The sequence below is a fragment of the Equus asinus genome, chromosome 25 (assembly GCF_041296235.1).
Source record: "Equus asinus isolate D_3611 breed Donkey chromosome 25, EquAss-T2T_v2, whole genome shotgun sequence".
Lineage (NCBI taxonomy): Eukaryota > Metazoa > Chordata > Mammalia > Perissodactyla > Equidae > Equus > Equus asinus.
In genome coordinates, this window is record NC_091814.1 from 21,210,780 (window position 1) to 21,227,329 (window position 16,550).

The following is a 16,550-nucleotide window of genomic DNA, read 5'->3' on the forward strand; positions in this document are numbered from 1 at the left end:
TCAACAATCTGCACTTAACATTACAAAGGCAAAACAAAACACAACGAGGCCAAAATTGGAAAATGTTTGATGAAGCTCTACGGAATAGAGACCGAATTGGGATAATGGGGTGTACCAAAGGAGGTATCTTCTCAGGGAAAAAACATGAAAATATACAATATTGTATAAAATACTTATATTTCTGGGCACAGAATCAAAATATCTGCAACACCAAAAACCTCTGCTTGAAAATGTCAAGCTTTTTGTAATCATCAAAAGCTACATATTAGGATAAAGGATATCACTCGGTGATAGTAGAGCTTAAAGCAGAGTTTCAGCATTCCATTTATTACTAAAATATTAGAAGTCCCCGGAATCATCAAGCAGCTTACAAATCCATGCTGAAATTCACAACTTTTTAGGTCTAAAAATAATTGAAAATTACCTACAAAAACAAGCGCATAATATTAAAAATATAGTAATTATAATATAGAATAGAATCCAAGGGAATATACGGCTGGTAAAAAATGATGAAGCCAAGAGTGGAGTAAATTTAAAAAAGTGTCATGATACCCTATACACTGGCTATATGTGGGTTGCAAATTATTAGAGGAATATAAGATGATTAAGACAGGATTAGTTACATATTCACAGTGTCTAGAAGATAAAGACAAATAAGCGGTTCAGGAAAAGTATATCTATTCCTGATCTTGAGGCCACAGAGAAATTTGTCCCATCAGTTCTTATAAAGAAGAAACTATTTGGTTCAGTGAACAATGTTCTTAAGAAAGTTCATTTGGTAAATTTTGCCAGGTTCACAGGCCTGTTTTGTTTTAAGTCACTTAAAGTAAGATGATTATATCAGCCTAAAATAAAACATGGGGAAAATAATTCTGCACAACACAACATGATCTAGTCCAGGTGGGCAGCTCTCTGATGTTCAGACAAACTCAGGCGTAGGCTTTACATTATCTATAGGAATGAGTAGACTGTAAGTCTCTTATACATATTGTTTATGTTGCACTAATATAATTATTTTTGATGAGCAGTGACTTTTAGATTATGTACCGTAACGTATGCCTTATGTACAACAATTTTATATTATTTGTTAAATACAGAGCAGGAACTTTAATAATCAATTGAGCTATGGGTGGAACAGGCAATTGGAAATTTCGAGTGGCTTTTGGAGATGTACTCAAGAACTGCTGCTTGAATCTCAGGTTTGCTCTTGGGAGGCTGATAACACCCATAGAGAGTAACAACATTCTTCTTGAAATATAATTCTGGTTCTGTTCTTAGATATAGGCACTTGTTGGCCCAACTACAAGTCTTTCCGTCCCCAATGCACAATCAATTCTACCTCAGAGAGAACATGACGTTAGACAAGAAAATATTTAAAACAATTGTGAGCCTTAATTTGCATGTAAAGTGTCCTGAGAAAAGCACCTATGGTCTTTAAGCTTTGAACAATTTTATTTCCAGGTTACCTATTTAAGTGAAACTGGTTACGAACTATACACCGACAAACCTAAATGGATAGTGAACTTCCAAATAGTGTTTTACCCCTAGTTGTCTCCCAGAATCTATTTCCCAATTCCTCCAGAATAAATTAACACCCCAATTGTTAGTTGGAAAGAATAAAAGCTGCATCTCTTAGCCACCCTTTTAGTTTGTTGTGGTTATGTGACTGCAGTTGACCGATGAAGTGTACAGTTTCTGGGAAGTGAATCTGAAGCAGTGGAAACCTTCCTCCTTTCTCCTATCTGCCAGCTAAAAGGTGGATTTGAGGGAAGGACATCTGGCAGCCATCTCAGAGTATGGGATGACCTTTGGAATGAGGATCAAGCATGGAAAAACCAAAACAAAAGAAACAAAGCAAAACAAAAAATCCAAAAAACCCCCAAACAAAAGAGGAAACTAAGAACCATGTATGTGACCAGTGTAAAGCCAGAACAACCCTGAATTGCCTACTTCTAGCATTTTCTCAAAACAGAAATATAACCACATCTTTTTAAAGATATTGTTCATCTGAATTTTCTATCATTTGCAGCCAAACTTGATGCTAACGAATCCAGGATGTTGGCTGAAAATCAATTAAAAGTTGACAACTTTCATTCATGAAATGTTTATATGTAGCTCTTTACGAGCTCATTTTACTGAGATAAATCCAAAGTAGAATATGTAACTTCACCTGTATTTAATCTAGGGAAGAGCTGTAACTTAAGACAATAACCAAGGAAGTTATAATCAAAGTTGGAATAGTTTTTAGCATATATTTTCATTAATTTTGATAACATGAAAAATTAATGGATGTAGTTTAGGAGAATAAATTCAGTTAAGCAGACAATTTACAAAGGCACTGCTGGGGCCTTTGTTAGAAGAGAACTGTGGAGAAAAAATATTGTGGAAATGGAGGATAAAGTAATTTGTGAGAATCTTTTGTTGGAGCCAAATAAAATGGTCTTTGGCTTTAGAAATTAGGGCATGACCACACGAGTTTTTATCTTGTTGGTATTCAGTGGCCTATAGGGTTCAATATAACTGGCTTTTAGATGCTGTTCAGCAGCCTCTTTAACTTTGTGGCCTGGACAGATAGTTGTAGGTCTTGGCATCTAGTGTCCTTTTGAGGTTTTTCTGTGGCACATTGTTGCTTCTTAGGATGGCTTTGTCATGTCAAGTGGCTGTTTTTATATAGAGGAGTGTTTTGGGTCTGTTTCTGATGAAACAGACTCAGATGGACCTCAGCAAGTAAAACATTTATTAGGAAGTGCTCTCAGGAACAACACCTGTAAAAGAGAAAAGGAAGCAGGACTAAGCAGGGTGAGAGGTTGAACTGTGATGCAGTTGCAACAGAGGATTTAATCAAACTTACAGAGAGTCTTACAGCTAGGATGGCCCTTCAGAGACTTCCTAGAACTAATGGAGCTGTACCTTTTTATTCCAACATTTGATGTGTGCTTTCCGCAGGGAAGGGACAAGCCTTTGGACAAAGAAACTCTTTCACTGAAGGCAATTCCTAGATAGGGACATATTTGTGAGTAGTCAGTAGCTAATACCTCCCTAAGCTGAATGAAGGAGCATATTTGTCCTGAAGGGAGTATATTGGTGGCTGACCACAGCATCTGCTCGTGCAAGAGTATGTTGCTGTGGAAGTAGGGATTTACTTGGTGGACCTTAAATAAATGCATAAGCCTCACCAACAAAGTCAGTATTGAAAACACACACCACAGTCCAAAATAAACTTAGACAATGTGCATGAGATTCTATAAGCACTGACCTTCAACCAGCCTGCCCCAGCCAGAATGGCTAAGGCAAAGATTTTGTTAAAGGAATCAGAGAGCGCTTAGATATGGATTAGTTTAAAACATTAGACAGAAAAATATAATTTTTCCCTTGGCTTTCAGTCTAGGTGTGCAGCCTAGATGAGATGCCCCAAATGTGCTTCCTCTCCCATGCTATTTTGAATTGGCTTCATGGTCAAAAAGGAGACCTGTGAAGAAGCTAACCCTGAATTCATGAGACTTGTAGCCGGGCTCAGGAGTCACTTCCTGCTATATAGTCTCAATTTGTCTATACTAGCTTTGTTATTGCCTAGATTTCTGACAAAAAAAAATGTAGCTTTACACATGAGGGGATGGTAAGTTTTATAAATAAACAATTAATAAAGAAACGAGAGGTCTTCTGCTTCTGGAAAGGGTAGACTACCTAATTTGGACCAACTCTCCTGTCAAGGACAACCAGAAACAGTAGGACAAATATCAAATAAAATCTGCCCCAAGGCAATGAAGAACCAACAAAGGAGAGATGAATTCCTGGGTCATTATCTGGTAGAAGACAGAAACTCACAGAGGTGCGCTTTGTATTTGGGCTGCTTTTCCCCTAGGGGCATCTGCTGACTCCACAGAGAGGCAGCTAAAGAGACTGAGAAGCTAAGCAAAGCTTTCAGCGGAGTCATAAATCTTCAAAGATATCACTGTGGCCTGAATTTTGAATTGTAACTTTAAAGCGCTGCATCCTAGGGGTAAGTGTGGAGCAGGAGAGTGATCTTTGCAGAGACTGTAACTAAGATCCAAAGTTTCTTAATCTCTGAAATTAATAAGGTGATTTTGTATTGCCAGTGCCCCTAAATGATTCTGGAGGAAGATAACATTATCCTAAGCCTCAAATTATTTCTATATTTTTTAAATCTAAATGATCAACACTCAAAGATGAAAACAAAACAAAGCAAAACACCACACAGAAATATAGAGTGACAGGATAAAATGAATAAAAATTTAAAATAAAGGACAACAGAGAACAGACACAGACTTACCAGGGTCCTGGACAATGGAGTTATATACATAGGCTTAACATGTTAGAGGAGATAAAAACAAGATTGAGAATTTTTGCAGAGAAGTGGAAGCTCTAAAGAAAGAACAAAACAAAATTCTAATATGGAATAATAAATGATAGTAGCAAAATAAACCAACAATGAATGGATAGTTGTAATAGTGGATAAGACCCCACTGAAGAACGAATTTGTGAACTGGAAGATAGATTAGAAGAATGAATCCAGATTGAATTTTGGATGGGCAAAAGTTTGGAAAGTACAAAAAAGACGAAGTATGCAATTGAGGGAATACTATGAAAAGGTCAAACATATGTGTAGCTGGCATCACAAAATGACAAAAGAGAGAATGGAGTAGGTAATGATTGAGATGAAATAATGACTCACCAAAAGAGAAAGTGGGGTTCAAATATTCTAATGAGCCAGAGCAAAGTGAACAAAAAGTAAGTCATTCCATGTACATCATAGTAAAACTACTGAAAACCAGAGACAATGAGAATGTCTTAAAAATAGCCAGAGACTACAGACTAATTTCCTAGAGTTGAGTGGTAATTTGATTATCATCTGGATTCTTAAGTTCTTAAATACAGAAATTAATGTAATGTTTTCAGCAGGCTAAGGCAATATAACTAAAGATCTAGAATTCTATATTTAATGAATATATAATCAAAACTGAAGATAAATACTGTTTTTTAGACAAAGAAAAACCAAAATAATTTGTCATCATGCAAGAAAAAACTGTATTCTTTAGGGAGAAAGCAAAGTATTACAAAGGTGTAGAAAAACTAATTATGATGTTGGAAGTCAGGATAGAGGTTATGTTTAGGGATGAGAGATGGAGTAATTTGGGGAGTGGCATAAGGAGTCTACTGAGGTGCTGGTGATATCCTACTTTTTGACCAGAATTGCAGAACACAGGGGTGTTCTCTTTGTGATAATTCAATGATCTTTATAATTATCTACTGTGTACTTTTTGAATGCTGATTATACTTCAGTAAAAAGTTGAAGAAAAGATAGAAGGTTTTGAAACATTTATTGTACACAAAATTTTTCAAGTGGTGAATAAAACAACTAGGTTCTGGTTGCTTTTTTGAAAACCTCATATGTATTATTATCATTATTATTATTTAATTTATGTTGAAAGTTTTCTAGAGATGAAAAAATCATCTGATGAATGAGAATGAGTAAAAGATGAGCAGAGTTATCATATGTTAATAGTGAAATCTCCTTAATAATACTTGCATACAAAAGAAAAGTATTCAAAAATGAAATGATTAAATTATATAACTACGAATGCTATAGGATTATCTGTGCATGAAAATATTGGCATGCTGTGAATGAACACACAATATAGATGATCAGAGAAAGAAAGAACTATGTAAATATAAATCAATGTGAACACAGACTACGCCAAAGAAGGTTAAAGTTGAAGCAGAGTTAGAGAATATCAAGTTGTTTCAATCCAGTCATTTCACAGTGAAGGAAACTGAGATCTGGAGTGTTAATCAATGCATTCTAGTAAGCGGTCCCTCTAAGAGTGTATTCTTACCCTGAGGATGGGACCCTTTCCGCTGTTGTACATATGAGAGGGAGGAGGACACAGAATAGAGTCAAGGACTGCTGCTGGAAGCCACAAAGGGGACAGAATAACTGGAAGAAGTGCTGAGTGGGAAATAAAAGGTCTAGCAAAAGACACATGGTTGTGGGAAGGAGTGTGGCTTCTCAAATAGGGAAGTGACCGGGGTAAGGTTTCCACTGGCAGAGAGGAGGTTGATGGAATGTGAAATTGTGTGGGGTAGGGACATGACACCAGAGTTCTGAGGAGAGCTCTCTTTCTAGGGGAACAAAAATCATCCACTGAGATGAACTTGGGTGAAAGCCAGTTAAGAACTCAGGAAAAGATGAACATGAGGATGCCCTTGGCCTGAGCACAAATGAGGTGAACAGAGGGAGCCTGTGGAAGGCTGGTGAGAGAGAAAAAGCACTGGGCTCCCCCAAGATATCCAGGACTCTCTACTCAGGCTGGAGTCTAACCATAGAATATCCCACACATCTGATTGTGTGTATCTAGACAGCCTGTATAACCACCTCTTTCTCTCTTCATTGCCTTTTATATAAATTTCAGATTCTTGGATCTATGTTCATAAGTATTCACCAGTCCAAATAGTCTGTCAGTTTCCCTTCTCATGGAACCCACTCCCCTCTACCTCCCCCACCCTTTTTGTTGGAGCTTGAGCTGGATGAGTCTTTGTCTGTTGAACTAACATCCTTAGGAGTTTGGTTTATTTTTTATGAAAGTAATTGAAATATTTTAATCATGAGCTTGACACAGTCAGGTTTACATTTTACGGAGCAACTCTGGAGCAGAGTGCTGAAGAGATCTGGAGAGGGTTTGGATTGTGACGTACAGCTCAGTTATTGTGGTTGTAATCTGGGTCACACATGATGAAAGTAGAACTAAACGTCAGTGGAGTTAGAGAGGAAGAGGCAGATTTTACGAATTATGGAGAGAAATGATATAGTGATGTGGTGACTGTGGGGAGTCAAGGAGAAGTAAGTTTCCAAAGAATGCAGGTTTCTAGGTTTCTGTTTGGATGATTGGATGGCTATTACCATGTCATGGGATGGGGCTATCTGCTCTTCTCATTCCCTCAAAGGAGAATTTTCCCTAAATATTTTTTGTTTCTTTCCTCACTCCTTATTCTTTCCCATGAAAATAGAGTGAATTATCTCATTGGTGAGTCTAGGAGAGAGACTGTGTATGTAATATGTCAACACCTTCTTCCCCCTCTTTACCTCTGAAGCCAAGTTCCCCTCAGAACTGTCAATTCTCGTGTCCTCCTCCATGCCCTGTCTCACACAGGAAGAGACCCTCAGGTGGGGAAGCTTAGGGGTTTTCCAGCTTTGCCTTGACTAAGTGAGAGAATTCGTCTGCTCAGGCTGGCATAACAAGATACCACAGGCTGGGTGGCTTAAACCACAGTTTATTTTCTTACAGTTCTTGAGACTAGAAATCCAAAACAATTTGGTGTCTTGTGAAGGCTCTCTTCACAGCTTACAGATGGCTGCCTTCTTGATATGCCCTCACCTGACCTTTCCTCTGAATGTGGGGAGAGAGAGAGTGAGCAAGAGAGAGAGGAGAGGGCTCACTCTCCAGTCTCTCTTCTTATGAGGCCCCACTCTTAGGATCTCATTTAACGTTAATTACTTTCTTAGAGGCACTACCTCCAACTACAACCATGCTGGGAGTTAGGGCTTCAACATTTGAGTTTGCGGAGGACACAAAGAATGAGTTTGTAACAGTGAGTAAGGCCACGTCATTTAAAGTTCAATACTAGCAAGATTACTTGGATTGCACACTTAAGGGAAATTTTTTAGCAGCTTTATCAGAAGTAAAGTTGACAGGTTGATTCATCTATCTTATGTTCTATATCTTTATCTCATTTGATTCTGAATTCAGGAGGAGGGAAAGGATCCCAATTAACAGTTTCTATAATATTAACCAGTATCATTAGGTTGTGCTGCAGTTATAAATAAACTTGAGAATCTTAGAGGCTAAACACAAGGGAGTTTATTTCTCATGCAGGCAAACTCCGTGTAGATCAGGCAGCCCTTCTCTGTCTTGCAGCTCTGCTGTGTAGAACAGGTGTCCTCCAAGCTGGCACTGTAGGGCAAGATGATCAGCACACTTTGCTGCCCAGAACTCGGTCACATGACCCTAACCCAATGACAGGGGAATAGGAAGATTGGGTTTTTCCTCTAAGCCCATGGGGAAAAATGTAATAAACATAAAGCATTATATCTGCTGATCGTGTCCTAAAACCACAAACTAAGAGTTTGCCATTGACAAGAAGATTTGGGCAAAGATGAGATCTGGTTCTTATGAGTGATTTGGATGGGGCTTAAACTGTTTATTGTTCATAGAGGAGTTTGTACCTCATAGAAATTGCAAAATATCTTTGACTATAATAGAAAGAGCTCACTGAGTGTAACTTCCAGCCTCATTATTAATGTTGATAAATCTGAAAGAAAAATAATGCTACAAATGGGATTTTAAGGGACCCTTCCCCTGCATTCAGAGAATTAATCAAGGTCATTAAAGTGATATTATAGTAATAAACATATGACCTGAGTCTTAAAAAGACTTTGCATTCGCATATTCACACACATTAACCAGTCAGGACCATTGACAAATCACCAACTACTTCTCAAATGGACTACTTAAATAAATTCAAATATGAACAAATGTTACCCTTTTTGACAAATATTTTTTATCACATCACAAAATTTAACTTCAACACAGATTTTTAATGTCTTCCATTGTCTGCACCCTCTTGAAAAGCTGCATTTTCTGACAATTATAATCCAACACTGTTTTACACTGCTGAGAAGTTTAGCCCTCAGGTTGAAAACCATGCTGCTCTTCCAAGACTTCAAATTATGGATGCCCCGGGGTTAAGCAATCAAAATACCTCTCTGGAGGATATTGTTCTGTACAAGATTGTATCTGGGATTCTAGAAACTGAAATGGTAATTATCACAATGCATTTTAATTCTTCGTTTAAATATACTTCTTCTAGTTTAAAGCTCTTCGATAGGAATGAATACATTGTCAATCTCTGTATGTTCCCACACCTACTAAGATACTTGGTACCAAGCATGTGTTGAGTGACTTTTTGGTGAGTGAATATATGAATTAAACTCAATAGGAGGGATTATTCTTTATATTTTTCAGGATCCTATGCACTCTGGGATGGCTGCAACTTTATTTCTAAGGATAATGGAATGCTGGCTATAGTTTATACTGTTGCGTGGGGAAACCATAAGAGATTTGAGAAAGCAAATTCTCCAATTTATAAGTGGGCCAGTGAGAATCAAAAAAATGAGAAAGGTGGAGAAATAAGAGGGGAAATGGAAAAGAGAATGCTTTTAGGATATTAAAGAGGGGAAGAGTACAATGGAATGTCCCGAAGAAGAGACATGATGGAACGTGGAGGCAGAGTTTAGTGAAGAAACTGAAAGACTTATGATCTGTTAAAACAGGCAGAACCCAGGGAAACAATGTAGTTTCTTTTTTTTTATTTTAGAGATGAGCTGCAAGTCCTAGGTAGGTGAAGTGACTTTTCAATGTCACGCACAACTTTGTCCATGGCAGTTGAGGAGAGGAAGTAGACAGGATGAAAGCTAGTATAAGGAAAGCAGCTGGAATCCAGATAGGAAAGAATAATGTTAAGTCAGAGCTGGAGGAGAAGTGAGAGAATCAGGTAGGAGGCCCAAGGTTGAGGGAAGCAGCAGATTCTCTTTGTTACAGTGAGTGGTTGGTGTGAGGATTGTCTGTTGGTGGAAGAAGGAAGTCAGAATACAGATACCGAGGGGTAGATTTGCTGAGAACAGAGAGAAAGAAAAGAACATCTGCAAATGACTTGCTGTTTCTGCAACTTGCATTGCTACCTGTTCTCTCAGGAGATGACAATGCAGATGGTAAGAACATCTGTCAGCTGCCCAGTTGAACAGATCTGGGTAGAGTGTAGTGGACTTTCCCATGATGGAGTTGGACTTTAAGGATACCGGAATGCTTACAATCTGAGCATTCCTGTCTCCATGTCTAGTTTACTCTTTTTAAGGATGATGGTAGAGCATGGGGCCCAGTGTTAGGAAAACATCATCCTTAAGGTAGACATACCATATCTATCTGTCCGGTAACTGGTTCATTTTCTATCTTCTCTCCATCCTGCCTGCTTTTTTTTTTCCCTTAAACTACCTGACTTTCTACCCCTCATAGTGGTCCAAGAAGACATCTTGTTCCGTGTCATCCAGATCTCATCCTTTGCCAACCACTCCTGGGCACAAAATCAGGGCTCGGGTTGGCTGGATGAGTTGCAGACTCATGGCTGGGACAGTGAATCAGACACAATAATTTTCCTGCACACCTGGTCCAAGGGTAACTTCAGCAGTAAGGAGTTGGTAGAGCTGGAGCTGCTGTTCCGTCTCTACTTCATTGGATTAACTCAGAGGATTCAAGACTACGGCAGTCAATTGCAGTTTGAATGTAAGTTCAATCTATTCAATTAAGGGAATCCTTAAGAAACTTCTTCTATATCTGGGAAATATTCTCACACCTTTCTGTACTGTTTAATATTCCCGTAACACCATAAAAATCTTATTGCATAAACATTTGGGGGGTTTTTCCAGACATTGACTTCTCAAGATTTCCTAGACTCTTGCTTCTTCTGGACACTTTTTTTCTTGTGCTCTTTTATCTTTCCTCAGTGGTCTCTCTTCTATGGCTTAAAACCCAGATTCATGCAATTGTCCCACTCTGTGCTTGACTACCTTAAAATATGATCTCTTCCTCCATTCAATTTCTTCAAAGGTTTATGCCCATAGTCCAACAACTATTATGACCCATTTCATGCACCCTGGAATGCTGCAGTCCCACCTCCCTTGCATGGGTTCCTCCCTCACTTCCTTTAACCTATATCATGTGCCTCGTCTATCCTTTCTCCCCAACTTCTCCAAATTAAACTCTTAATTCTTGGCATTTATCCCTCATGCTCCCTTCCCCATCCCAACACTTCTTATCTTCCTTGTTCCTGAACAAACGCATCTTTGACTCATTCTCACACCCATATAAAACCTTCTTGCTCACTTTTCTAAAAGGCCCTAGGGTCTTATATCATTCCTCTCATTTTTTACTGAATCTCTCTTTCTCCTTCCTCCCTTTTCCCAGATCCCTTTGAATTACAGGTGACAGCCAGTTGTGAGCTGCATTCTGGAAAGACCACAAAAAGCTTCCTCCAGGTCGCTTATCAAGGAACAGATTTTCTGAGTTTCCAAAACATGTCATGGGTACCATCTCCAGAGGGTGAGAGTAGGGCCCAGAGGGTCTGTGATGTAATCAATCAGTATGAAGTCATCAAGGAAACAGTATTTAAGCTCATCAGAAACATCTGCCCCCGATTTGTCTTGGGTCTGCTCGATGCAGGGAAGATGGATCTCCAGAGGCAAGGTTAGTCCAGCCCCTTCCTCTAAGATTTTTCCAAGTCTCGACCCTTCTAAACATCCTCTTCAAAGCTAGGACAAGGAAAAGTTCAAGAGGGAGAGGGGTTGTGGGTGAAACATTCCTAGAGGAGGATAATACATGCATAGTAATTTGGATTATGTGTCCCTAAGCTGTGTTACAGTCCTCGTCTGAATAACTTTCATGTCCTCTGCAGTGAAGCCAGAGGCCTGGCTGTCTAGTAGCCCCTTCCATGGGTCTAGCCAGCTGTTGCTGGTTTGTCATGTCTCCGGATTCTACCCAAAGCCTATTTGGGTGATGTGGATGCGGGGTGAACAGGAGCATCCGGGCAGTCAGCAAGGTGATGTGATGCCCAGTGTTGATGGGGCATGGTATCTTCGGGTGATCCTGAATGTAGATGCTCAGGAGGCAGCTGGCCTGTCTTGCCATGTGAGGCACAGCAGTCTAGGAGACCAAGACATCATTCTCTACTGGGGTAAGTAAGATTAAATCTGTAAGTATGAGAAGGTGATTGTTGAGCTTAGAGGGTAGGGCAGAGGAAAGTTTCATGATGCCAGATCTAAATGAGAGAGATATTGAGAAGGAATGAATACAGCTGATTCCAGGAATAGGTTTGGAACATGAGAGACATTCAGATGTAAGAGATTTGGGGGGAGAAGAGAACCCCTTCCCTGAGCAGAGAAGGGAATAGGATGATTGATGGGACTCATACCTAACACACATGTTAAGGCAGGGAAATTAATGGATGAAGCAGCACTGGCAGTGGGTTTAAAGTGCCATGCATGTGTCTCTCCAATATTCAAGGACATAAGCTTTCCATGAACTTGATCCCCTTGGCTGTGATAGTGCCCCTAATACTTCTAGTGGTCCTTGCATTATGGTTGAAGAAGTGCTGGTAAGGTCTTTGTATTTCCTCCTCTCTTCCTAATTTATTATTTCACATTCCATTTTTACCTCCCTTAGCTTTTATCTCTTGACCATCCCCGCTTATTGTCAATCTCTACCTCTAACTTATGCAGAGTTTCTCCCTATTTCTCTTCTTCCACAGCTCATACCAAAACATCCAACAAGATTCCTCACCATGCTTCACTCACTGCAATGAGAACTGTACAGCCCAGGAACATAGGACAACAGAATAAAGTCATCCTTTCTACTCTTCCTTTAAATCTTTGTTTCTCTGTCTGATTTATAACCACATTAATATAAACTAACTTAAATTCTGGAAGTCAGTATGGAATGCCTTCCCCGTAATGTCCATTTGCCCAATAGTACTCAACCTTCAAAGCATATTTCTGATGTCACATCCTCTAAAAATTTTCCCTGATCCGTAAGTGGGAAGCAGTTTCTCCCTTATCTGAGCCCAGATAGCACTTCAAATGTACTCTGCTACATATACAAATCATTTCTTACCCAATGCAGGGTAAGAAAGACTCTTTTCTTTCCTTTTTTCCTTCTTCCTTCCCTCTCTCCCTGTTTCCCCCTCTTCCTCTTTCCTTCTGCTTCCCTCTCTCCTTCTGTATCTCTCTTTCTCTTTTCCTCCCTTCCCCCTTCTTTCTTTCTCTTTCCTGGCTTTCTAGGAGTCACATCTAAATCAGCATAACTTAGTGGTAACCAGTGATTAGTCAGAAGTTGTGCCTTTACACCTTAAACCAGTAAGGCTTCCAGCTTTTCCTGAGAGGATCTGTGAGGTTTTGAGCACAGGTTTACCTTTCAGTTTACAAATATCCCCCGGCTTCTACTTTTTCTTTGTGCAAAGCTTCATGTTTCAACAGAGGTAAAAAGATAACTGTGGCCCTCTTTGGTCTCTCCTTAGTATATGTGCAGCTTTCCAAACCTCTGAGAGTAAGTGGGAGCTTGTCAAAGTCCTTTATGACTGTCTCATTTCCTAGAAGTCTTTGTTAAGTTTTGGCTGGTCTCTTCTTTGCCTCAACTGGCATTGCAACCTCAGGCAGCTATAAAATTGGCCTTTTATTTTGGCCACCAATTGCTATTGTTTTCTACAACCTCCCTGGGCATGTGGCCTCTCTATGGAGTTCCAAATCTAGCATACCCTTCTGGTGACAGCAAGATTGCTAGTCCTCAGCCTATGGCATCACCAAGCCAGAAGAATGGGGAGAGCAACCCCAAGTTAAATTGCCCTCAGTGTTTTTGCTAAGGTGCAGATAGTTCTTCTAGCACTTTTCAATCTGTTGTATGCATTTGGTCATTTTCCAGAATTCTGAAATGGTTTATTTTGAAAATTTTATCCTGTATTATATTTGGAGAAAATATTTGCTGAGCTCCTTAGTCTGCCATTCCGGATGTCCTACTCTATGTAGACATTTTATGACATTATCAATCAAACAAACAAACAAGAGTTTCACTTCTTGAAAATTGAAAGCAAAATGCAACAATGAGGATAAGCACTTACCAAGTTGGTGACACACCACAAGTCAGGGACTATTTCAATCGACTTTAAAGCATAACAATTTGTTTATCCTCAGGGGATATACCTTAGGGTAAGAAAACATATCTTAAATTGTTTTCAATAGCGATATTGGTGATAACAGTGTTTGTCTAGTTATGCTAAGACTCATGTGTGTGCAGTCTAGTGGGATATAGTCTATAGTGGGATGGGTGAATAGTATACGGTGTAGTGTACAGTGGGATTAGGTTAAAACATAACTGTCTTGATTAATTGGGAACCAGGATTTTCTGTGTGGGAGAAGAGAAGTTGATATGAGATAGATGAGTTGAACTCTGTAGTTTTAAACTTGAATTGAAAGTATAAATATGAACTCATCACAATATTTATCCTTTAAAAAAAATCATTTCAACCACTTAAAAAGCCCAGAAACCAAGACTAACTTAGAACTCAGACCATGGTTTTCACATAATATTTTCCCACTAAATGGAACCAGAAGGCCTCAGAGAAATGGCTAATTTCTAGTTTGGGACAGGAAGTTTATATAAGTCTGCAACATCTTTGCCACACCAGAAAGTAATGGAGAGCTCTGTAATGAAGACATGTTGAAAGCATTCAGAAGCTAGAGACTTGAAAAGAATCCCATGTAACAGATGGAAAAAAATTAGCCTTGGTGAAAACAATGGCTAGGATAGATTCAAGTATTTCAAATATGTTGAAATTCATGGGTATGCAATTATGGGGAAAAAAACCCCTCATTGGTCATCTAAGGAACAAATCATTCTCTTTAAAACTGATGAATGGAGAGAATCAAGTACTTATTCTGTCTTTGGTTATCTCAGAGTAATGAGATAGTAATTTAAAAGAATATATCTATTTAGAAATGGTCTAATTAATAAAAAAAAAAAAAGGTGTCATATCTTTATGTATCCTCTAAAGAAATACCACATCTAGGCCAATTGTTCTCAAGGTGTGTTCAGGGGTACCTGGGAGTTCCTGACACATGCTCAGAGGGTCCATGGGTACAAAACTGTTCTTATAACAACGCTAAGATATTACTTTAGTGTACGTTATTTTCAATAGACTATATGGCATGTAATATTGCATCAGATTGTATTCAGAAGCAGATGTGAAAATATAGCTGTCTTCTATTAAACCAAATGTTAAAAAGAATTGCAAAAATATTTTTTAAAATTAAAAAGCTATAAAGCCACTATTGTCATTATATTTTTTGGAAAAAAAATTACTAAAGATATTACTCTTTAAATACACATTCCTTTATTTTTATTTTAAGTTAGTTAATAAATACATATGCAAAAAACTTATTAGGTTTTACGTCTAATATAGTATCTATCTATTTATCTCTATCTAAAATTCCAGCCCTCATACATTGCTTGTGGTGATGCAAAACAGTACAGCTCCTGTGGAAAACAGTTTGACAGTTTCTCAAAATTTAAACATAAAGTTAACCATTTGACCCAGCAATTTCACCTCTAGGTATATCCTCATAACAATTGAAAGTAGATGCACAAACAAATATTTATATACAGAGGTTCATAGAAGCATTATTCACAATTGTGAACAGTGAATAATGAATAGTGACTAGGAAACAACCCAAATGTCCATCAATGAATGAATGAATGGATAAACAAAATGTGGTATTTACATATGATGGAATATTATACAGCCGTAAGGAGAAATGAAAGAAAGTTATATGATATAATGTATGATGCACCTCAAAAACATTATACCAAGTCAAAGGAATCAGAAAAGTATACCTATTGTATGATTCCATTTATAGGACATATCCAGAGTAAGTAAATCCATAGAGACAGAAAGAGAAGATTATTGGTTAACAGCAGCCTGAGGAGAAGGAGGAATGGGGGTGACTGCTCAATGGGTATGGGGTATTCTTTTAGGGTGATAAAAATGTTTTGGTTAGAACTGATGGTTGCACAACATTGTAATGTATTAAATGCCACCAAATTGTACACTTTAAATTTTATGTTATGTTTCACCTCAATAAAAAAATGAGTAAGCAATTATAAGACATTCACACTATAACATGAAACTCCATATGAAACAGTATAATATGAAACAACTCTAAGATGTTCCATTAGAAAAGAATGGAAGAAAAGATGGGAAATCTTTGGAGAGAAAAAGTTCCCTACAAAGTAACAGAATGACAGAAATTTTGTTATCAATAGCAGATGCAAGAAAACAACAAAATAGAATTTGACACTAGAATTTGAAATGAAGGTATAGTCTGCTATTCAGATATAAGAATCATATGGACCTCACTGTATGTACTCTTTAAAGAGACACAACAGCTTGGGGTCAGCCCAGTGGCACAGAGGTTAAGTTCGCACCTTCTGCTTACACAGCCAAGGGTTCGCCAGTTTGGATCCTGGGTGTGAACCTACACATCGCTTGTCACGCCATGCTGTGGCAGGTGTCCCACAAATAAAGTAGAGGAAGATAGGCATGGATGTTAGATCGGGGCAGTCTTCCTCTGTAAAAAGAGGAAGATTGGCAGCAGATGTTAGCTCAGGGCTAGTCTAACTCAAAAAAAAAAAAAAGATACAAAACAGCAAAAAGAAAAGTGAAACTACAGGAACAGTCATGTAAAAAAAAAACCCAAACCCAAAAACATGCAGTTTGAATTGAAGGGGCAATAGGGCAAAAATGCAGTGGCTTTGCCAATCAGTATTTTTTATTTTGGGTAATATGAAAAGTTCAGAGATGGCTATTAAAAGCAAGAAAAATACAAAAATGTTTCCTTGAAAAAGAACTAAAACAGTTTAAAAACTGATTTTCCC

The 16,550-nt window shown here is 38.3% G+C and overlaps 1 protein-coding gene across 1 annotated transcript; it reads left to right on the forward strand.

The window, feature by feature from the left end:
- Window positions 1-9,724: 9,724 nt before the first annotated feature.
- Window positions 9,725-12,466, forward strand: LOC106835717 (T-cell surface glycoprotein CD1c1-like). The gene is made up of 6 exons (XM_070497491.1): window positions 9,725-9,773; window positions 10,089-10,355; window positions 11,037-11,315; window positions 11,524-11,802; window positions 12,132-12,222; window positions 12,376-12,466. Exons 1-6 carry the CDS (start codon window positions 9,725-9,727, stop codon window positions 12,464-12,466), a joined length of 1,056 nt encoding a protein of 351 aa, XP_070353592.1.
- The last annotated feature ends 4,084 nt before the right edge of the window (window positions 12,467-16,550 follow it).

Excerpts from the sequence above, each read along its gene's own strand:
- LOC106835717 (XM_070497491.1), top strand. The coding sequence starts at position 9,725 with ATGACTTGCTGTTTCTGCAACTTGCATTGCTACCTGTTCTCTCAGGAG. Across the intron at positions 10,356-11,036 it reads CAGTCAATTGCAGTTTGAAT|ATCCCTTTGAATTACAGGTG; the intron begins GTAAGTTCAATC and ends CCCTTTTCCCAG. Across the intron at positions 11,316-11,523 it reads GATGGATCTCCAGAGGCAAG|TGAAGCCAGAGGCCTGGCTG; the intron begins GTTAGTCCAGCC and ends TGTCCTCTGCAG.